Raw genomic sequence first — 24144 nt, 5'->3', positions numbered from 1 at the left:
TGTTTGAACTTGTTTTAGACAGTGCATCTTGGATATGGAGAATTTTCATTTGTTCCATTGGCACATTTTTTTCACTTACTAAAAGATATTTTTGCTTGAAATAAGTGAAAGAAAAATCTGCCAATTGAGCAAGTGAAAATTCTCCAGATCCAAGATGCACTGTCCTAAAAGTTCATCTATCTCACTGAAATGTTAAGATTTTGAATTTTTGCAGTGTGAAGGCCTTCCTCAACACAACACTTTTAACCTAACAAGAACAAGAATTCCTGTTCATGCTATATTTAAACCACACTGGGTTGTTTTGCTTTTGTTTTCTGCTACTTCTCTGTCTGTTTCCCCTTATAGAGTTTTAGAGATGTGAAAGACCCCAGTTAGCACTCATGTGTCAAGGAGCCCTTGCCTTTGCAAGCTTAAATAAGATGTGTGAGGTGTCCAGCTATAAAGTAGAAGAAAGTATTTAACAATTCAAAAGCGATATCTCAGCAGGTGTAGTCACCAGTTACATGAAAACCTTCACTTATTTTCCGGCTAGCAAAAAGCTCCAAAAATGGCCTGCAGCTGAGCTTAGCACATCTCCACTTGTTATTTTCCTCTTCTTCCAACCACCCCCGACTCACTGTGAATTCCTTCTCTCCTGGCTATGTTTCTTTGGCGTTGATTTATTTACTTATTTATTTTTTTCCTCTGGCCTGTGCCTGTCTGTCTGTGAGTATTTGGGGGAGAGCACACTGGAGGGTATCTGATACTCTCTGCTGCCTGCTTCAGTCTGAATAGCTACTGCGGCCCCTGGGGGCCAGGGGATACACATCTGCAGGAGCCACACTTCACAGAACATTGTCTTCTTGAAAACTCCCTCAACACACTCTCACACAACATCAGCACAAACAATAGTGCACAGTCTAAACCCTCAGAATCAATGGACACACAAATACTGAAAAAGACTTTTCACACACAGGCATCAAACACTGATCGCTTGTTGTTGCACATGAGGACCTCACTACAGACATTTTCATGCATGCACGAGTGCAACACCATGATGTCACGTCACAGCATGTGAATCAGAAAGAGAGAAGAGTGATTTTACCATTTTACCACTATTAAGTAATTTGTATTTGTAATGACTTGTACTTTCAGTTTACACCTGAAAGGATATTTCTTTGTTGCAATGAAATACTATCTACTGTACTACCTTTAAAACCTTTATTTATCATATACATTTTTTATTATTTAATATACCTCAAAAATAAACTGCGAAAAATATCTGAGTCTTTCTGTTTTGACTGTTAAGTCTGTTTTATTTATAGTCAGTAGCACATTTAAACAGCAGAAGCTGACCTGGCCTGTGCTTTAGAGACGGGCACATTTACATTCCAGGTCTCCAAAAAAGCCTTTTTCACAATACATGAAAAGCTTAACGGTGGGTTTTGCTGTATTAACTAATTATTATTAGTTAATTTTTATGGAAAGTGAAAATCACAGTGATCATTAAAATGTGTTCAGAATTAGCAAATTATTATCATAAGTCATGACACGCTGCTCTCCCCTATATAAGCTTTACTTAGTATTAGATCAATTCCAAAGTTTGTGGTATCAAACAGAAATAGGTAAATGGCAAATAGCAAAAGTGCTGTATTTACATAATGTAAACAGTTATTGATGTCAAAGTTAAAGAAACCTGAAACATCAGAATAGATAACAGAGCAGACAAATGAAATGCGTGGAGAGGAATACAGCAGAGACCTCCAGAAGGACAAAGCAATACAACTGTGGGTAGGAGCTTTAAGGTTTGAGATGAATCTCAGATATAGAAATAGTAGCAACAACAGAAAAATAAGGAGTTGATTCAAAAGTAAAAACCTACTTTTAGCTGCAGTATTTCTCTTATGGATTTTCCTTTTCTTTTTTAAAAAAAAAAAAAATTGTTTTCATGACCGTAGAACAGTCAGAGGTGTTTGTCAAGAATTCAAAAACTAAGCTGCACTTCGGGTTTAGAAGTGTTGTTTCTAAGCTCTTGACTGACTAATCTTAGATGTTTCTTGCCTTCTTTTTTTGCAGCCAGCCTCAATAAGTTGAGAAAACCATAATTCCTAATGGTCCTCTAAAACACAAAGATTTAAACGTCCAGAATGTTTGAGCAGAAATCTTGCTTAGATGCACCTGGGCTGGTAAACTCCAGGGGCAGACAAGCACAAATCTATTTGTTGTTACCTTAAATGCATATTTAAAAAAGCAACTTCCCTAAACACAAGACATCAAAGTTTTCCCGAAACTGAATTAACACTGAATTGTCAGAGCCTCGCTGCGCATACCGAACTGTTGCCTGGTGACTTTTTCTTTTTTATGTCGCAATCAATGCAGTTCCACCGTACACTGATATAGAAGACGGTAGCAGTTTTACCAGGATGCAGAGATAGAAGTGTCAGACAATTAAAAATTTCTCGGAGGAAGTCCCACGCTCGCTCAGTCCTCAAGTGAAACCTACACTATTGTCTACCAACTGCAAGGTCGGTGGTTTGATCCCCATGTGGCGACACATGCCGTCCCAGTGTAGGTTTCACTTAAGGATTGAGCGAGCGTGGGACTTCCTCCGAGAAACACATATTTTACCCCTAATGTATTTATCTGAGTGAGTGTGTGAACGTTAGCTATAAATATAAGCACTGTGTGATTGTGTGGTATGTTGAATGGGACTGAGAAAATGCTGTGAGTATATAGAAACAGACAGAGCACAAAGTGATACAGGACATACACATATTTATTGCATGATATAAAAATAACTTTGCAACAGTAGCGAAATGTAAGTAGGACCAGAGTGTGAATGTGTAGAAGCGGTTACAGAGAGAGAGGGAGGGAAAGAATGCAGCTGGAGGCACAGAGTACTTTAACTTCAATATACTGAGACTTCATTTCAAATAAACACAAGTAAGGATATCACAAAGCAAAGGAGTGTAATTCACAGAGCTTCACAAACAACAGTAACACCACAACCAAAGTATCCATATTCAACTGAAAGCTACTTTAGGCTGCTCCATTGTCACAGGTGGTCCAACCTGATAATACAGGAAAATGAAATTTGGAATTTCTTTAGTTTATTCCTCAGGTTCAACTAATGCGTGTGTGTATGCGTGCAGTTCTTTTAAAGTCTTAACTTTTTAAAAAACATTTCTACATTTTAAGTTTTCAGGGACTGACAGTCTGACATGTTCTTGGTGCTCTGTTATCTTAGTGCAGTCCTGCAGTCTCACAGCCGAGCAATGGCTGAAGCACAGCAGGACAGAGCACGTGTGGCCAGTGGCGAGTGCTGATATTAAAAGATCACTGCACAGAGGACATTGAGCTTTAACTGTTAACGTTTGGTCAGCGCGTGTCTGATATGCTGATTTCTTTGTGAAGTAATAAGATACTCTCAGACATAACGAGGACATCATTTAAATGAAAACTTGGATTAAAGCTGCACGAGAGAGAAATTTAGACTATGAATGCAGTCCTGGTGTATTTGGTTGAAACTGACCGTGTTACTCAAACTGACCAAGAACTTCTTGCTTTGAGTTGTAGTAATGATACAGACTTGTGAAAAGGGAAGTGTTGTGCCACTACCTTTCTCCTACTCACTGCTCGAGTTTTTTCATGAGCTGCTTTGTAAGTAGAAACTTGAGTACGTTTGCTTTCCCATGCAGTCAAAAGATGAGTATTATTAACTATATAACACTTGCATGACTGCACTCCACAGTGCCACAAACTGCGGTTTCCTCCTTCTGCTGTTCGGACTTCGGAGTGGCACTTCCTGTACCTGAGCAGAACACCTGCAGTGTTGTGGAGTTTTTCTGGTTCCACCTTAAAATGTTGAGGGTTTCATTGCGGAATGTCCTGTCCAGCACAAAGTACATGATGGGGTCAGTTGAGCTTCTCAGTGCAGCAAGAAGAAACAGGCAGTTCTTCAGCTAGAGAGGGACAAGAAAACCATCATCATGTCAGATTTCCACATACTGTGGGACATTTTTACTTTCAATCTGTATATGAAAAGCAGTCACCTCGATAATGCCGGAGAATGGGTGGCAGCTGGAAGTTTCTTTGGTGGGGGAACATTGAAGGGGAGTTTCATGGACCAGAGAAAAGAAGATGGGTTTGAAGATATGGTGCGGCAGCAGGCAAACAGAAAGAATGACCTGTGTGGAGTTGGTTTTTTAAAATTTAATGAAATATGTGAAGTATATTGGAAATTTATTTGGCTCAAGAGGAGGGAATTAAGTGACTAAACAATAACATTATTTTAAAGTATAAAATTACTCATAGCCACCTGGATGACCACAATGTTTCGGAACACCCTGCTCAGCAGTCTCTGGGAGGTTGTGACTGGTGTGTTGCGACGTGAGCGCCGGATATGCCTCAGCACCGTGACGTAGGACAGCAGCACCAGCAGGTACATAACAAAGAAGAAGGCTGTAATGACCACAGTGGCAGTTTGAGACAGACTGCCTCCGAGTTCCACAGCAGGGCTGTAGCACACCTTCCCACGTCCTGATTTGTCACTTTTGGTGGTTTGGTTCATAGCCTCGTGCACTGCGTAATAAGCAGTCACTGGCACTATGCTCCCCACTGACATTAGCCACACAGTGATGCACACGACGTTGGCGAAGGACACTTTTTTGAGGCTAGCGAAGAAGGTGTGTGGCAGCAGGGTGGTGCAGGCGCTGGGCCTCGAGGCGTGGGTGTTCTGGATTAGGGACGCAAAGCGGCTGAGGGCCACCCAAGTGAGCATCATTAAGCTTATATAGATGTTAACGTGGAGCACCGGGGTAATGCCGTGCAGGACGAGCTGACACAGGACATCATTCAGACCCCAGACCAAGCCTTCGGCATAGTAGGCTGCGAGGAAGGGCGTGGTGATGGACAACAACACATTGGATATACTCAGGTGGCACAGATACATGTGGATGGGGGAGAAGCTGGAGATGCACCGCAGGAACACCCAGAGAGCGAGTGCATTCCCTGGGAGGGCGGTGAGGAAGAGGAGCGCATAGACGGAGGGAAGGAAATATAACGTTGCAGCAGTCGGGCAGAGGGAGAAGTTACAGGTGGTGGACGAAGTGTTTTCTGATGGAAACGTGCCCTCCATTTGATCTAGAACACAGAAGCTGGCTTTTAAATCTTGTTGACATCAAGGCTTCCTGAACTGTCAAAACATTTTTATTTACTTATTTTTTAGCAAAATCAGACTTGACCATTACTTCAGAATGTATATGAGGAACTTTGAGTCTATTCAGTGACAAAGCTCCAAAATCAGCAGCTCAGATAGTCAGATGTTGTAAATATAGACTTGACCAGAAACCCTTCTTAACCGTACACCGTAACCTGACGTGCAACTGAACGTACGGTGGGCACAGCCCGAACCGCTCTGAAGGCTGCAGCACAGGGTTAAAAAGAGTTTAAGGTTTCCAGCTGAGAGCATAACTCAGGCACAGCATGTGTCCGAGTGTGAGAGGTGTGGGATCATGACAGTTCATGATATCTTAGTAACCCACTGCAGGCTAGCATGTTATTGTTTTAGTTTTTTTTTTCTGGGTGAGAAGCTAACCTCTTATGTGTTATGTGCATGGCTTGTCAGTGCACTGGTGTCTGTGGGTGCAGAACTCCTCAAACCAACATGTACTTTCTTTAGTTGCATAGTTTAACTTACTCTTCTACAGTTCTGCTGTGCATAGATGTAGCAAATATTATATAAATTAAAACTAAAACATGCAAAATTAATTTTGAATAACATTTTTTTTAATTGTCAGGAGGTTAAACAAACACTCCATTTTCAAAAACAAAAACTTTGAATTTTCCATCAATTATTTTACAGTTCAGGCTTTAAAGGGTTAACCTGAGCTTTGCAAGCAGTCTAACTAAATTTGTCGTCTTATATCAGAGTTGTATGCTTAGAGAATGGGCAATACCGAAGTGTCAGGCTTGTAAAATAGACACATTTTAATGCATGTTTTACAGGGATGACTGGAGAAACTGATATGCTCCTGTGTAAAACACCATAAAGTATTTAAAGAAGTAGGTCACAGAGATGACAGTTTCCTGTAGGTTTAACATTTGATCGGTGAGGAGATGATGATGATGCTCTCCAGTCTTAACTTGAATGTCCAGCACTTCTCAGTACAAGTTGTTGGAAAAGCAACAAAATTGTCAGCAATACTTTCTTTCTTTCTTTCAAAGTGATAAAATGTAACATTTAACAAATTAAGTGCACTTGACTAACACAACATTGCTCAGAGATGCGTTTGGCTTCATGATACATACCAATAACAGGTCCTCTGAGATGTTTCAATAAAAGGCTGCAGGCATCAGATGACACTGCCCCATGTGAAGTATTCTGAGGGTAGAGTAGAAACGGTGGTTTTAACAGCAGGCATGACACGCTGCTTCTCTGCAGTGTCTTCCTTGTCGAAGTGGCGCTTTATTGTAAATGGCAAGTTGTCGGTGGGGTGTGGTATTTTCGTAACTAGAATACTATGTTTTGTCTAGCAGGCTTCCTCATTTGGTTTCAGGGTATGCTGTGTATGACTTGAAAATAAGGAGCAGTTGTGTGTTGCATGTTAAGCGTTCAAATCAGTGATTCAATTTGATATTCACTTTTAAATAAAAATAAATAATTTCTCTCATTCAAATTAGTTTCCATCTTTCTGCTTATTTACTCATCCGTTCATCTTTTCTGCACACAATGTTTGGCTTGGGTTGCAAAAATGTCTAAACACTGTCCCTTTTCTGCCTTGGGGTGGCGCTGTTGTTCTAGATGAGAAGCAGAAAGAGTTGTTTGGTTCCTACACACACTTCCCTTCCATAATAAGGGACACACTGCATGATAAACATTGATTAGCACAGGACTATTTATATCCTACTTTATTTCGAAAAGCACAATTTGGCACATTAACATAAGCTTTATGAAATAAATCACACCAAGATCCAGAACAAACTTTGAAAACAGACTTCTGTAAATGTCAGAGCTTTTCTTAATACGTAAAAAGCATTTTGCCCTGTGAGAAGTGGTATTTAACAGTGAAGCCCCATGCTTTCACCTCAGTAGGCGTTTCCCTGGTTTTTTTTTCTAATGCTGTTATAAATATCATAAAGTTCAGGCTTTGATCAAATCTGCAAAGTTCCCATCACCTTTCCTTCACTTTGTCTTCAGCGTGTTTTGTTAGTGACATATGGCCATCTGCAGGGTCACACACACGTTTATATTTAAACAGTATGTGACAAATGTTTTGATAAATGCAGTGAGGGGAAGAGTATTGACTTGTTGTCATGTTTCTATCTGTGTAATTGTGGTTTGTGTCTCTCGTTTATCAGTGCTTATACTAGATTAATGCAGCATATGGGTGTGAAAGGAACTGCTCAGTCCCCGATTAAGTTCATAGTTTCACTCGAGCGGTGTAGTATGAAAACATCAGCTTATGCAAAAAAAAGCATTAAAGTCCAAGTGGTCCTGCCTTTGATGGACTTAAGTATTTTTATTTTTGCTTTTTTACTGTCACATCTGGCAAAGTCAAACACCCCTAGCTCTGTGTGTGTGTGTGTGTGTGTGTGTGTGTGTGTGTGTGTGTGTGTGTGTGTGTGTGTGTGTGTGTGTGTGTGGTGAGGGGTTGCCCTACTACTTTGCCCTCCATCTTTGAAACTATTTGGATTCAAACATCAAAACGATGCTGATGATGAAATCTCAAAATGTCTCATGGCACACAAGTACATTCAAATTTCTCTATAATAAGAAAGGACATATTTTTTAATTTGCAGGATTACTCGTAACATTAAGGACGGATTTACATGAAAAAAGTTTCCAGAGGTGGGTCTCAGGAATTTTGGGGGATTCTTTACCATCGAAGACGACACATCTACAAACCCAGTTACAGACTGGGTTTGTTACAGAAAACAAAACCCACAGTAACTTGCGGGACCACCAGCTTCAGTGTTCCTTGTCACTGCGTGTCCAAGTTTCTGGTGCAGATAGATATTCCTCTGTCGTTCCAAGTCTTATATATTGAGGCTCAGTGGAAAGAGCCCACTCCCATCATGACACAAATGTTTAATCACAGGACTAATCATAGGCCCTACAGTGTAACAGAGCCAGTACTTTTCCTCTGCATAAAATAATGCGAAGTTGTCCTAAACCTTTTCAAAATAAGCCTTAGTTCAAAGGTTTTTCTTAGGTAAGCACCAAGTAAAGGCGCACAGGCAAGAGCAGCAGCTGCCCTGTCACGCTCCTCTTCTTCTGCTGGCTTCTGTCATATTTACGTTTACGTCAGTAGAGTTATCGCTCTGCTGTGTGGGGATTTATAAACCGCTTTCTATCTTTGTATTACTAATTAGACTGGTGTTTGGGTGTTCTCTGTCAGTCCTTACATTTCTACTATCCATCTCAGCAGTGGAGCTGCTCCCACTGATGCCTGTAACATCTCTTAAGCAGATCATGTTGTTCACCAAGCGCATCACCTCCTTCCTCACTGAAGAGGATAACAGGAAGTACATGACAGGGTCCAGGCAGCTGTTGAGGGCAGAAAACAGCAGAGCCACCTCGTTGGTTTTGTCAGCGACACACATCCAGAAACACGAAGTGTCTGTGATCTGCGTTTTTATGTAAAACACTCTGACCACGTGATAGGGCACAAAACAGATGCAGAAGAGAAAGAGGATGAAGAAGGACTTCTTGGCCGTTCGAGTGTAGCGAGTGGAGTTGGGCAGATCTGGATTTGCTTGTGATGTCCTCAGCAGCTTGAGTGCGATCTTCCCGTAGGACATCATGAGAGAGATGAAGACTAACCAAAAAAGAACCACCATACACATGTTGATGTAAGCCTTCCACTTTGTATTATCCAGCTTCTTGTAGTGGAAACACCTGGACACAGGAAATACATTTTGTCACACAAGTTGGCCACTGCAGATCTGCAGTAAGGTAAAAAAAAAAGAAGATTTAAAGGTTTTACCAACCTGCTCACATGTGGAGAGTCATTCGTTGATGACACCATCACTGAAAGGATACAAGTGGACACAATCCAGACGATGGCACACAGGGCGAAGCTGAGCTTTGTGGAGCAGAGTTTGCGCTGCATTCCTACACTTTGGTGGATCTTAAAGTAGCGATCCACACTGATCAGCCCTAACAGAGTGATGCTAATGTACATGTTCATGTAGAAGAGGTGTCCCACTACATTACACACGGTGGGATCCAGATTCCATTTGTCACCTTGGCTGTGATAGAGTATCCTGAATGGCAGACAGACCACCAGCAGCAGGTCTGCCAATGCAATGTTAATGAGAAACACTCGAACAGAGTTCTTCTTGGAGTGGACGCAGAAGAAAACCCACAGAGCCACCAGGTTCCCGACTAGACCCAGGATGAAGATTATAGAGTAGCTCACTGCCAGCAGGACCTGCAGTGTGTCGTCATCTCCACACGGGTCAAGGGTTAAGTTTGTTGTTTGGTTCTTACAGGAGAAGTTTTTTGCCATGGTGTCTTTTTTCCAGGGGATTGACAGTCCTGCAAACAGATGAGGGGCACACATGGAATAATTTGCATTTTGGGAAAGGGCTTTCATACGTACAGGTTTGTGGGTGTGAGCATTAATCTGCCCTGCAAAACACAATCTTACCATCATAACCTCAGGAACTGGAAAGCCCTAGAAACATGTGAATAACCTGTTCAAGATTTCTTTGGTATCTTTTGCACATTACCGCAGCCAAGCAGTTTTAAAATGATGTGTATGTGCTCAGTCAGTTTACTTCAAGAGAAGTATATCAAAAGATCAGTAAATGAAATAGCAGTAAAAGGAAACTGCTTACTCAACTCAAAGCTCAGCGCGATTGTGTTGCACACAGTGTGAAAAAAAAAAGGGAAAAAAAGGAACTTTTCAAAACACTCACCTAGTTATTGGAGTTCATTAAAAAAGAAGTATGCGTTCCTTTCTTTGTGTAAAGGGCTGTGTGAACGGTGAGGATCAGTTCCAACCTCACACACATACACACTTACAGGTTTTGCAGTCTTTTTGCCTTCCTCTAAGGTACTCCAGGATATCCCTGTAAGTTGAACATGCAGGAAAAATCCAAATTTGCCGCTCTGAAAAAATGGAAATAGTTCCTTGTGTCATCTCATGTTCGATTTTCTCCTGTAGTCCAACTCGCGTTGAGCAAATACTATCATCGTCACAGAATAGTACTGTGTAGACTCAGCTTCAGTTTTTTCTTTTTTTTCTTTTTGGCTTCCCTAACTGTCCTATCTCACTTTCAAGATAAGCGCCTGTCCACAGCTGTGCAGTCAGAAATGCTGAAGTGCAGAATTCGGTAATGTTGCACAGAGGAAATTTCATACTGTAGTCAGCCCCCCTCTTTTCTTCCGAGCACCATACAGAAGCAGAGAGAGAGAGAGAGAGAGAGAGAGAGAGAGAGAGAGAGAGAGAGAGAGGCCTTCTGATTATACATATGAGGGGAAATACTCACAGGGCATGCTTCACTTGTGTACAGTATGCTTTCCACCTTGGACTCTGGCTATTGGAGGAATCTGCAGAGTGTGGTCAACTGTGGTAATCCCCCCCCCCCCCCCCCCCCCTTTTCAAAATGGTATTTAATGTCCTCACGTAAGATTTTTAGAAAGAATTTAGAAAGGTCTGAGCAAAAGCAGAAATTTTAATACTCCGTTCAACAGCTACCGCACGGTAAAACTGTTTCTGTCTGCTGTTTTTCAGATCCGTATCAGTCCACATTAAACCACAAAGTAACACTATATCATAGAAAGGATGCTGCAGATGACCACAAATGTTAATGAAATGAAATGTGAATCTAAATAGGTGTTGCCATGTGCAAAACTGCTCGACTGAAATGTTGTGGTTGCATTACTTGATGCTTTGGGAAGAAAATAGCGATCTGTGTTTTCATGGCGTGTGACGACAGCATGATCAAAAAAAGCAAAAGTCAACGTTGTATTTAAAATAACTGGAGTCGTATAAAGACACTACAGCAAACTTCCTACTCTGATCTTCCCACACTCTCAGTTATTTGTGTGTGGCCGTGGTGGGTGGTGGTTTGGGGTGTGTCTGGCTCGTTTAATGTCTGTTATTTATAGGAGAATTTCACTCTTTAATTTGCTAAAATCTCTGTTTCCTTCTCCATTCTCTCATTCTCAGCCTCACTGCGTGTTGCTGGCATCTAAAGAGAACTCTGCTCCAGTGAAGCTGGGCGGGTTCGGAGTGGCGATCCAGCTCGGAGAGTCAGGACTGGTGGCAGGAGGTACAGTAAACACCACAACACAGCGGGATTCTCCCTGCATGCCTTGTCACCATTTGTTTAGGGAGATTTTTATTTTTTCTGACTTGTGGGAAAAGTTCCACTAAGATGGGATCAAAGAGACAGAACACGTCTCTGCTCCATAATTGAACTTATTGTTGAAGACACCATTTAAACACTTGTGACATAAGGGACACAGGGTTTATGACTCTTGTGACATAAAGAAGAACTGAGAAAAACACATAGTTATGACGCATATCGATATAATTTAGAGTGACTTTCCCAGCATATTATATATAAATACTTTACTTGAAATTATAGAATATGATATTCATGATAACTGAGCGTGTACATTCATCAGTACATCATTAATAGGATCTGCCAAAAGTTTACTGGACATATTTTTTGCTTCCAATTTGGCTGACTGGAAACAATTACAAGCTGGAAACCATTTGAATTGTTTATTCATGGATTCCAGTTCATAAATGAACAACTTAAAACTACAACAGGCAGAAACCTGTTGAAGGAAACGGTTTCCAAGGCCTAATCCGTGGATCGACTTCCTTCGAGGCGTGGACGTCTATCAGCAGAGAATGTCCCTTAGTCTGTAACACAGTCAAATATATTCTCAAGTAATATTCAAGCATGCCATTCAGCGTGTTAGTACGAGCTCGGGAGCAGCTTGGGAGAACAAGAAAACAGAGACTGCTTCAGGTTGTCTTCCCAAATTGACTCAACTTTATTCACAAGTACAACAGTTTATATAGAGGGTAAAATTCATGAGACAGCAGATTATCAGTTTAAACCAGTACAGACCAAGATAAGGGAGCGTCTTCCTGCCCTTGGGTGAAGAAGCATCCTTTGTGTAGTTTATTAGTTCAGCTACAATTGTGATTATCTCAGCGACATATTTTCAAGGCACAAAACAAAGAGTTCTTTCATTAGTGAAATCTGAAACAAACCATTTGGCCTTCAACAGGCGTCTAAAAGATTAAGAAACTAATGTAGCTGAGGGAGTGATCTCTGTGGTATTTCAACCTTGTACCAGCCTGTGATTCTCACACATCAATTCTTGGGTCAAAGAGAAAAATAACTAAAACAAAGGGGCCTTATTGAATGACAGAGTTTTCCTGCATAATGTCACTATAAAACAATATCCAGTAAATGCTCCCATGGTACTAAAATACCTAACAGTTCCCCTCTTTTATTATTTTTAAAAATAATAACTCAATAGAAAGGAAAAATCACAAATGTAATAACATAATATAAAAAGCAAATCATAAAATGTAACTGGTCTGTCGAGCAGGCTTAATATCAAATAAAAATCCTAAGGTTAATGCAGTAGATATGATTAATAACCTAAATATATAAAAAAGACAGTTCTTTAGTCGTCTCCTGGCCTGGTCCCAGGTTCGAGAGACACCGTATAAGCGTCGTGTGATGACAATGGGCATTTCATTTTCTCCATTATCAGGATGGAACGAGTCTATCTTTATCAGGTTAGACATTGTGTGGTACTCTAGGCTTTCTGTTCCTGCTGGATGTTCGAGTACCTTGTTGTTGTTCAGGCGGGGGATCAAAGGGCTTTCTGAGTCTTGGCTCTTTCCGGCGTTGTGTGTTAATCAGTGATTGTGTGTGTGTAGGTGTATTGGATCCGGGCGCTGGCTCGCCTGAGTCGTCATCTACTTGATCCGACGCCTTAGGTGGTTTGGTGGGGCTGGTCTTAACCCTGCTGGCATGAATCCACTGAGGTTGTCCGTCTGTTAGGATGCTGGTTCTCGTCACTGCAAGTACAGTCTGGGGGCTGGAACACGCGGCCTCCCCGAGTGCCCTTGGTTTTAGCGACTTTACCAACACCGCATCTCCTGGTTTCCACGGATGGGTTGGATCTATGGAAGGGAGAGGCTGAGAGAGACAAACTTTCTGATAGTTATTATTCAGTGTTTCTACCAGGTTATGAACATAGTCGGACAATGCAGTGTCTATGTCCCCTTCCAATAGCGGTGCCCCTCTGGAGGCTGACCATGGTGTTGGAAACGGTCTTCCCATGATTATTTCAAATGGAGATAATTTGGTTGCTGCGGATGGAGTCATTCTAATCTCGCAGAGGATTTGAGGAAGTAGTTTGATCCAGGTCATTCCTGTTTCTATCATTGCTTTAGTCAGGCGATTTTTTATGGTCCTATTCATTCTTTCTACAACTCCTGAACTCTGAGGATGGTATGGCACATGATATTTCCAGTCTATTGCTAGAGTTTTAGCACACTTTTGAATTACTTCTGATGTGAATGAAGGTCCTCTATCACTGTTAATTTGGTGAGGTATTCCAAATCTGGGTATTATTTCATTGCACAACTTTTGACAGACTACTTCTGCAGTTTCTTTTGATGTTGGGTAAGCTTCTACCCATTTACTAAATTGGTCCACTATTACCAGTAAGTACTTGATGCTTCCTTGTGCTGGCATGTGTGTAAAATCAATTTGTAATGTATGAAATGGGAAATCTGGTTGTGGTAAATGCTGATGTTTTGCTTTTGGTTTTCCTACATTAGTTCGTGCACATGTTAGACAGGTTGCTAATATGCGTTTTACTGCGTGTGATGTTTTCTCGATTACAAATCTTGATTTTATTGCTCCTATTACCCCTCTTTGTCCGACATGACTCACACCGTGAAAATGGCGGACAAGGATTGGCAGTAGTGAAGATGGGAGGGCAATCAAACCCTCAAGGTTTTTGTATAAGCCGTCTCTGTTATCTAAGGTACAATCATTACTTTCCCAGTAAGTGTAATCTAAGGCAGAGGCCTGCTCTTGTATGAATTTTAGGTCAACATTTGTTTCTAAATAGTCTGGGAGTGTGACAAGTGGCAGCTGTAAAGGCAAAGATAATACTTCCTTTCTGGGTGGTTGCTGTGAGGCAGCAGCTGCTTTCGCGGTTACGTCTGCAAGAGCATTAGAAAACATAGCTGTTATCAGTATCTGCAAACATTTCACCCTTTGTGTTAAATGAAATACACAAGTTCATTTTTGCCATTAAATCTCTGCCTAATAAATTGACAGGCGAGTTTGGAATAATTATGAATGGATGATATGTAATTTCGTCTGGTTTTGGGCCCCAGCGTGTTTTTAGAGAATGAGTTTTGGGGCATTGCACTAGAGTTCCGTTTATTCCCATGGTGTTGATGCACACAGAGGAAACAGGCCCACTATAGAATTTTCCAGACAGTGAACTTTTAGTGGCTCCACTGTCAACTAAAAAGGAATAAGTCTTTTCACCTATCTCTATATCTAACATGGGCAAGCTTTCTGTGTTACGGGACAATTGCAAATGCAGCATCGTGTGTAGTGCTTCACACTGTCCCTCGTCTTCACCTGGGCCTCCCTATTGTCGGTCCAGTCTTTCGTTATCATATGGGTGGGGATTAAAATGTAGATTATAAGGTTGCTGCCTAAGTGCAAAGGGGCCGTTTCTTTGATGTGATTCCTGTCTGCGTTGCCAGTTACCTTGTCTGTAAGAGCTCTGCTGACGCCTAGTGGCAGGAGCTGGTCCTGTGTTTTGTGGTTGAGACCTACGTGCTGCTGATTTGCATTCCCTCCTCCAGTGTCCTATTTTTCCACAGTAAAAACATACGTCTCCACTCCTATCTCTCCTTCTGAAATCTCCCTGCTGCGCTTGTTGAGGGGGCGGGGCCCCTGCATACATCATTTTTTCACTTTCCTCTGAGCCTTCAACATCAAAATTCAACATCATCTTAACACTTTTAGCCTTCGTGCTGTTGGGGAAAAGATCTGCACCAGCTTTTGTTTTGACAAGTGTGATAAAGTTCTTTATTTTCATGTCATAGAGATTATCAGTGGCAGTCAGCTTCAATAGTTGTGAACATTCTGGATGAATATTGTTTAAGAATGTTGTTATGAAAATCTGATCATTTCCTCCTTCAGGCATGCATGCCTCATTAGTCCAGCAGTGCGTGAAACGTTTCATAAACACTAGAATGGATTCATCTGGCTTTTGCTTACACATGGTTACTGCATTTAAATCAATTTTATCTCTAGACATTGTGAGCAGAAATTTCTTTAGATTTTGAAAAAAGGCTGTGATTTTGTCATCGTTTATCCACAAAAACGAGGTGGTGTTGGCTGCTTGGTCATTTTTAGGGTCTAGTTCCTCTACTTCTTCAATAAGCTGAGATTCAGTCACACCTGGAATTCGTTGACATAATATATATCTATAGTCAGGCCCACCCAAGTGGTGGTATCTGGTACTTCTCTGTAATGCAGAAACAAAGGCTGTAGGATTTTGTAGAGGATCGGGAAGTTCTTTAATGGTTGCTGCTAACTCTGAAATTTTAGGGGGTTGAATGCAACACATGTCCCCTATTATCATGAACGGAAGGGAGGTGCTGACGTCATTAAATTGTGATCCCTGCTTTTCTTTATAACGGGTGTTTTTGTGGGGGCCCTCTTGAGTTTTTTCCTCTTTTTTCTGCTTTAAGTAGTTCCTTATTAAATTTCTGGTGTTAGTTATTGCTTTTGGCACAGTCAAACCATTCGCTACTCTAGTGTGGCGCTGAACATGATTATCTATGACGGAAACGGCTTGCTGCAGTTCAGCTTCCGTACGTTCAGTTAAAGGATCTTTCATGATTTCCTCACACTCTGCCATTAACTGTTTTGTTTGCTTTTTATGTTCCTGTAACTCTCTTTCTCGTTCAGTGTATTCTCGTTCCTGTCTTTGATCTAGGTTAAACCAGTCATCTTCTTCTGATTTAGGTGTCATTTCAGTGCCTTCCTCACTCCTTTGGGATTCTGCTGTTACATCAGGATATACGCGCTGGTGACGTGCAGCCGCCGCAGCAGCTATTAATTCTGTTTTTTCATCATAAGGCGGCGGAGCCGTAGGTTGAACGGATGGGCATATAAGGCTAGTTTTTTCTGCAGTGGATTTACTAGAGCCTACACTGGCTTGATTTAAAGCATTTACGTCTGGCTCGGGTCCCTTTTTCCATAGTGGTAGCATGCGATTGGTCACATCACGACATTCTATCATATATTTTTTACAGGACTTTTTAATCAGCCTACTTTCCTTATCACAAATAGTATTTAACATTTCTACTGACCTGTTTTCTGGCGATAATCGTTCGGGACAGGGCTCCGGAAATACATTAGGATGCATTAAACTTATAGTTCTTAAGTTCGAGATGAAATCAGTCACGTAAGCACTTCCGCATGTTCTGGATACGTAATCATGGAAGTCTTCATTGATTCGCGAGCGTGGGTTAAACGTAACCGGAAGTGGGAGTCGTACTGAGCCGCTATTTTTATATTTTATTTTTTTCGATTTTACAGTTAATTTTGATTTTTTATCGGACCCGTCTAAGGTCTTTGAATTATTCTGACCCATGGTCAGTGATTTCCAGAGGGGTTTAGATGCTTTGAAGGATTTAAGTTAGTTTTTATTTTTGCTGTGGCACACCTGAGGTTACTTGATTTTTTGCTAGCAATTTTATCTTTTTAGTGAGCAACTTCTCACTTTTTAACGAGCAACTTCTCGTTTTATGACCCCAGGCAACTTCCTGTGTCCTTTCTGCTGGTGAGCAATTTCTTAGTTTATGACAGCAGGCAACTTCCTGTGTCCTTTCTGCTTTTATTTACAAAACAACAGGCAACTTCCTGTGTTTCTATGTGGGCCACTAACGAAGGCTCCTCAGCGTATCCCACTTGTTACTATGTGGGCCACTGAAGAAGGCCTCGTCAGCGTATCCCGTTTCTATGTGGATCACTGAGAAAGGCATAACACAGTCTTATAAAATAAAAGACGAGTGCCTACCTTCGTCAGGATCCCACTTCTGACACCAAAATTGAAGGAAACGGTTTCCAAGGCCTAATCCGTGGATCGACTTCCTTCGAGGCGTGGACGTCTATCAGCAGAGAATGTACCTTCACCTATCAGCAGAGAATGTCCCTTAGTCTGTAACACAGTCAAATATATTCTCAAGTAATATTCAAGCATGCCATTCAGCGTGTTAGTACGAGCTCGGGAGCAGCTTGGGAGAACAAGAAAACAGAGACTGCTTCAGATTGTCTTCCCAAATTGACTCAACTTTATTCACAAGTACAACAGTTTATATAGAGGGTAAAATTCATGAGACAGCAGATTATCAGTTTAAACCAGTACAGACCAAGATAAGGGAGCGTCTTCCTGCCCTTGGGTGAAGAAGCATCCTTTGTGTAGTTTATTAGTTCAGCTACAATTGTGATTATCTCAGCGACATATTTTCAAGGCACAAAACAAAGAGTTCTTTCATTAGTGAAATCTGAAACAAACCATTTGGCCTTCAACAGGCGTCTAAAAGATTAAGAAACTAATGTAGCTGAGGGAGTGATCTCTGTGGTATTTCAACCTTGTACCAGCCTGTGATTCTCACACATCAATTCTTGGGTCAAAGAGAAAAATAACTAAAACAAAGGGGCCTTATTGAATGACAGAGTTTTCCTGCATAATGTCACTATAAAACAATATCCAGTAAATGCTCCCATGGTACTAAAATACCTAACACCTGTCCTGAGCCCCAATGACCATTCACAGAGACAGTGCACTCCCCTGGGTGAAAGTCATGCCTTTAAGTCATTAAGCTACCACATCTCACTGGTAAAGAAGACTTTGGTTGGAGTGAAATAGTCAGTGAGCAAAAGTGAAATGACCAAGATGCTGTAGTATAAGATACAAGATATTTTAGCGCCTCCTTCATGTTCTTGAGCAGAGGATACTCTGGAGCGTTCTTTATATAAGGAAAGGCGATGTTGGCAAGTCAATTCTGTATTACTGTGTTACTCTTATGCATCGCTAATATGTGGATATTTTTTTAAATCTCAACAGCTGTTAAACCCACAGATGATTTGTAAAGATTATGGAGCTTCATTAGTTGTGTCCTGTGTGAAACACTTTGTAAGGTGGGTTTATCAGAGTGAATTAATGATTATAGTGATTATAACTCTTGGCAGCACGGTGCCACGGTGGTAGGGCTGCTCAATTAATCGAATTTTAATCACGATTACGATCTGGGCTTTCAACGATCATTAAAAATGACTGAGCCGATTATTAGCCCCTCCCTCATTTATCCGCGACACCTTAAAGGCCGGTCCGTGAAAATATTGTCGGGCATAAACCGGTCCGTGGCGCAAAAAAGGTTGGAGACCGCTGATTAAGAGGACCCGAGGGAAGCTCGGAAAGCTAAGCAGAAGTTATTTGGAGAGGAGAGTGACTGCTGTTGGTTGAAAAGAGAGGTTAAAAAAAACTTCAGTGGTGTTGCACACTATTTTATATTATTTTTTAAAGTCATTGTTAACCCTTTAAAGCCGTCAGAGCAGCACGCTCCGTTTTGTGTAACTATTTTTTAAATCCCTGTAGAACCTGAACGCGTAAGCTAGCGCAATAATTTGTTTTGCACATGAAACCAGAGGAGTTGTACTTACATCTGATGCCATCAGCTTGTCCTCGGTCACGGTTTCGTTCCACATATAGCTTTGCAAAAATTGCATAAAAAGCGCTTGCAGGAACAAAAACATAATATTCCAGAAACACGCTTTGCCATTCCTATCAGCTGTTCGTAACACTTCCCACAGTGAAACAGACACTATCACATGTCCGCCATTTCCTGGCCGAAACCGGAAGTGATGTCATTTTCGCGGAAATTGTAGTTTTTTACTTGTAGGCCTTAAACCTATACTGGTCATGTTTGACTTTTCTGAATAGTTGCTGGGATGCTTAGAACTCAAATTGCACTGCTGGAAATAGTTTATTTTGATGCACCTGCTGTTTTCTTTGCAAATTTGCATCATAGGATTGTTTTTTCGTTTTTCCTGCAGTATATAAAAATTGGTGTATCTCCAAAATAAAACTATGAAGACACTCAAAATAAATTTCCTGTTGTTGTAAACTATTTCTTGCAACTTTTTTGTATTTAAAGCTTTGAGGGATAAGCCTCTTATATTTCTCCAAGTAGAAATATATGTACAAAATACAAAAAACGATTTTCAATTTTTTTGTAGTTTATTGCACTTTTTTTGCAATTAATGTAGTTACTGTGGACTTAATGCATACATATTATTAAAATATGGGCTATAACAGTTGTATAGCAACTTGAAATGCTCCCACAAATGGCACTACAACATGTAAAAAAATAATATAAGCTCTGGTGGACTTGGTTCTATAGTAGGTCTTAAGGGTTAAATAAATATCGTCAAATAATCGAGATCTCAATTTCAGTGAAAATAATCGAGATTATCATTTTTGCCATAATCGAGCAGCCCTACACGGTGGTTAGCACTGTTGCCGCACAGCAAGAAGGTCCTGAGTTCAATTCCACCATCAGGCCGGGGTCTTTCTGTGTGGAGTTTGCATGTTCTCCCCGTGTTTGTGTGGGTTCCCTCCGGGTACTCCGGCTTCCTCCCACCGTCCAAAGACATGCAGCTTGTGGGGATAGGCTAATTGGATAATCCAAATTGCCACTAGGTGTGAATGTGCGAGTGAATGTGAGTGTGAATGGTTGTCTGTCTCTGTGTGTTAGCCCCTGCAACAGACTGGCGACCTGTCCAGGGTGTACCCTGCCTCTCGCCCTATGACAGCTGGGATAGGCTCCAGCGCCCCCCCGTGACCCTGAAGGAGAAGCGGAAGCGAATGGATGGATGGATAGTGATTATAACTCAATTTATATAGTTTTCTCCTCATTTTGGTGTTATTTAGAATTAATTTCACTTCAGAGAGCCTAAATGCTTTAATAAAGGCGAGATTTAAAGTGTTTTCATCTTAATGATGTTAGTTAAAGCACAAAAATATGAGGGGACTGCAGAGTGGGTAATATTTGTTAATATAATAATGATATTTTTAAGTTGTAATGAATGAATTGAAATGAATGAATGCTAAATGAGTAATGGGGGAGCTAAATAGCTTGCAAAAGACAACACATTGAGAACACATGGATTTCCGTGGTGCATCTTTAGGAGATCATACTTTCAGCTCATCGTGCTTTCAGGCAACCTGGGTAATTTCAGTCAGGAGCTGAAAGTCCTTTCCTTCACATCTTTTCTTGACTTTGTGATATTTTCCTCTAAATTTCAAGTTAAAGGCTTTTATGAAAAGAGATAGGATGCAATTGTTTGTTTGCTTAAAAGCAACCTCTCTTTTTAGGCTACCTCACCTGATCCAACCTGAAAGTGTACCCAGTCACAGCCCTAAAGCCTTAAAACACAGGAGGAGGTGCAGAATTCCACTTTCGGTCAAGAGCACTTAATACAGTTTAACACTCATGACACTGTGTTAAGATGGTATCAGTGTTTGTTCAATGATGCCAGAAACTGACAGCCGACTTGACTTTTAAATGGAGAGCTGTCACATGGAAATTTAATAATTTTTGCTTTTTAAGAATTCATCGTCAATCTGTACACACTACGCTTAAGGTATCAACTTGGTGAAAACATTGTGTACCATACCTCAGCTAGAAAAAGAAAATCAAGTCTGAGTAAAGCTCAAACTTTCCATGTGTGGGAGTGCTCATGGCAGAGGGAGGCTTCCTTTGTCAGGAGGTATACTGGCAACTTCCTTTATAGACTGCTGATCGCAACCACATCTTGCAGATTTGGAATCAGTGTGTTGGTGCTGTTGCTAATTCTGACCAGACATTGGTTTTTGTGCTGGTTATTTCAGTTATTTCTGAGTCAGTAGTAACTCCCATGCACAGTAACTGATGTCCCGTACAAATGAAGTACCCGTTTTATGGGTCAGATTTTGTTCAGCATCTGTCAAATGCAGATGTCTAAAAGACTCACAGTCTTAACAGTTGTAGAATTTCTTAAACCTTTTAAATTAATTCATTTTAAATTAAAAGTCTTTACTTGGAGAGAAATGCACTGCTCAGCTGGTTAACTGCCTGTTTGACTGTTGAAACCAAAGTAATTAAACAGTTTTGCAGCATTTAAATTGCTGCAACTAACTTGGGATAACATCATAATTTTAGTTTCACTCTAATAAAGGACAGATAAAGTAGTAGACAGTATCAGCTACTGAGAACTTGTAAGAAATGTAAGAACGCTGCACTAGTTTGCATCAAAATAGGAAGTCACCCAAAGTAAAGTATCATTTCCTCTTTTCACTTGATTGTGAGACATTACTTTCTGGTAGTTGGTAATTAGGGAAAAACAAAGGAAATAAAACTTGAACTACTTCCTTTTCAATTTCAGCAAACATAAGAATCGAAATGATTGGGGAACCAACAAGGAAGTTTCGCTGTGCGTGTTTTATTGTCAAAATGTTATTATTTTGGAACTGTTACCTGACTTGCACGCTCTGTTTGTAACTCCAGGTCGCGTAGGAACTCCCCACTTTATGGCCCCAGAGGTGGTGAAGAGAGAGCCGTATGGTAAACCCGTGGACGTGTGGGGCTGTGGCGTTATCCTCTTCATCCTCCTCTCGGGGTGTCTCCCTTTTTATGGCACCAAGGAACGTCTGTTTGAAGCCATCTGCAAGGGCAAATACAAGGTCAGGGTCCATTCAAAGTGCGGCCACAGTCTGAGCGCCGCTGTGTGTTCCTTATAAATCCTACAAAGACAAGAATCACCACATTAAGAGCAAACACTGTAGAGGTGGATTCATGCCTTATCTGGTAGATGTTTCAAAGTTCAGTCTCCTATTAAACTGCTCTAGAGCATTAATACTAACATTCATTACACATTCTCTTTAATAACAGCATTATTAATACTGGATGGAGCAGATGGCTGGGTCTGCTGAAGGTGTCTTCCTGTTAAAAGGGAGTTTTTCCTTCCCGCTATTGCCAAGTGATTGCTTCAATTTAATTCAGTTCAATTCAGTTGTATTTATACAGTGCCAAATCACAACAACATGGCCTCATGACCCTTTATATTGTCAGGTAGACCCTACAATAATACATACAGAGAATAACCCAACAATCATATGATGATTGCTTATAGGGCATCATCTGATTGTTGAACGTTTCTCTGTACTATTGTAGGGTCTTTACCTTACAAAATAAAGGCGACTGTTGCTGTAATTTGGCGCTATACAAATAAAATGGAATTAAATTATTTTTATGGAAACTAATCCTGTACCAAACACCCAACTTCTTTTAACCTGGAACTGTTGTCAAGTTGTGCATAATAATACGAATACCACTGAATATGATTTTGGCCTTTAACTTCTATCTGTTGGACTATTCACCTGTTTCTTAAAATGTTTTTTATGCCTGTGAAGCAACCTAAACCTTTATGAGATACTGGGCAATACAAATACAACTGAATTATATATATATATAATTCAGTTGTGTGTGTGTGTGTGTGTGTGTGTGTGTGTGTGTGTGTGTGTGTGTGTGTGTGTATATATATTTATATATACTATCACACCCCACATAAATGGCCACTGGAGGGATTGCAGTATTTGGCTTCATTTATTATCCCCAGAGACTGCTGTATGTATAGCACAGGGACAAATGGACGATGCCAACATGACACTTATGATTTCATATTCCTGTTTTGGTATTTTTGTGTGTGTAGATGAATCCCCGCCAGTGGAATCACATCTCAGAGAGCGCTAAGGACTTGGTGAGGCGTATGCTGATGCTGGATCCCGCCGAGAGAATCACAGTCTACGAGGCTCTTAACCACCCCTGGCTCAAGGTACTGCAGGGCACTGAGAAACATCCCATGGTGGTTGGTGTTGTGAGATCTTAAAGTCTTTGTGTCAAATCTGATATAGTTTGACCATTATGCTGGGCTCCATTTTATCCCTTTGAGGAATAGTAAGCGTGCACTGACATGTATCCAAAGTTTTGACTTCTGTAAAACTTTTAGCCTTTTTTTGACACAAGTGGAATACTAATGCCACGTCGCCTGAAGTTGACACGCAATGATCAGTCAGCTATTCAAGCAGGAAAGCAATGACAGGAAGTGCCAGCTCAGTGGTGTTGGCACTTGTCATGTGTTGTCAGAGGAAGCTTTTATTGTGTCTTCTTCTGTGGGCAGGGATGGAGGGGTACTTAAAAATGATTTCTTGACAATTCTGCCAAGGGACTTGGAATTCATCTGGAAGTGGTCTGACACATCAATCAAATCTCTGAGTTTTAAAGGACACCCCTACTTTCAGCGTTGCACTTTACTCCGTTATAGGTGTCCCTGATTTGCTAAAGTTTAGACACATCAGTGTTTGTCTGAGAGATCGAGCTGGAGCAGTGCAAGACTCTGTTTAGTGTTGATTGCGTTCCCCTTTTTAACAGAATGTCACACAAACCCACACAGTTGTGCAGTCCATGAAACCTAACCTGAATTCTTCTTTTTACCAAATTACATCAGAGGCAGAGAACCAAAAATGTGGCAAAACTCCCACTGCAGCTTTCTGACAGCCTGACGGCAACACAAACACTGTGAGGCAGCGCCATGTGGCTAATTAGCCAGAACCACGTTACTTAATAAGGTTCTGGCATAACGTTTTTGTTTGCAGCAGCCTGCCTGCAAGTGATGTTACTTTGTGTGATTTATTGTTCTCATCAGAACAGTACCTGATAAACATGCTACAGCGTTTGTTTACTTGTACCTTTAACCTGTTTCCACATATAATCTGGAATATAGATTTTAAAATGCACATAGGTTTTTACACCTGAAGAGTTCTTTTTGGAAGTTGCATCAGAAAACATCCAGCCACATTTTGCCACTTATACCCTCCAAAGTCTGTCGTAAGATGTTGAAGACATTTAATTACTCTCAGTTCAGCGATCTGCTCCTGCTGTGCATCTGCCATCACACGTAGAGTTTTCAAATCAAATCAAATCAAATCACTTTCATTGTCACATCACATGTGCAGGTACATTGGTACAGCAC

General features: G+C 40.9%; 3 protein-coding genes across 13 annotated transcripts in view; 1 reads left to right on the top strand and 2 right to left on the bottom strand.

Annotated features, from left to right (window-relative positions):
• Nucleotides 1–24144, top strand: part of caska (calcium/calmodulin-dependent serine protein kinase a) — a 174554-nt gene that overhangs the window by 102719 nt on the left and 47691 nt on the right. For all 11 annotated transcript variants that reach the window (XM_085383536.1, XM_085383533.1, XM_085383535.1 and 8 more), the window contains exons 6-8: nt 11160–11262; nt 21621–21796; nt 22825–22947. In XM_085383536.1, the coding sequence (XP_085239662.1) occupies nt 11160–11262; nt 21621–21796; nt 22825–22947 (402 nt within the window). The remainder of the gene's footprint in view (nt 1–11159; nt 11263–21620; nt 21797–22824; nt 22948–24144) is intronic.
• Nucleotides 2808–5323, bottom strand: gpr82 (G protein-coupled receptor 82). Its single transcript, XM_085385037.1, has 3 exons — nt 4298–5323; nt 4032–4166; nt 2808–3941 (listed from the first exon to the last, which is right to left on the bottom strand). Exons 1-3 carry the CDS (start codon nt 5114–5116, stop codon nt 3699–3701), a joined length of 1197 nt encoding a protein of 398 aa, XP_085241163.1. The 5' UTR covers nt 5117–5323; the 3' UTR covers nt 2808–3698.
• On the bottom strand, nt 7124–9491 carry gpr34b (G protein-coupled receptor 34b). The gene is made up of 2 exons (XM_085384856.1): nt 8971–9491; nt 7124–8878 (listed from the first exon to the last, which is right to left on the bottom strand). The coding sequence occupies exons 1-2, from the start codon at nt 9489–9491 to the stop codon at nt 8317–8319; spliced, it is 1083 nt and encodes a 360-aa protein (XP_085240982.1). The 3' UTR covers nt 7124–8316.

The sequence above is a fragment of the Rhamphochromis longiceps genome, linkage group LG16 (genome assembly GCF_057381845.1).
Source record: "Rhamphochromis longiceps isolate RC_006_pf linkage group LG16, R_longiceps_female_GT1.1, whole genome shotgun sequence".
In the NCBI taxonomy this organism is placed as follows: domain Eukaryota; kingdom Metazoa; phylum Chordata; class Actinopteri; order Cichliformes; family Cichlidae; genus Rhamphochromis; species Rhamphochromis longiceps.
This window is presented reverse-complemented; position numbering and strand designations above follow the sequence as displayed.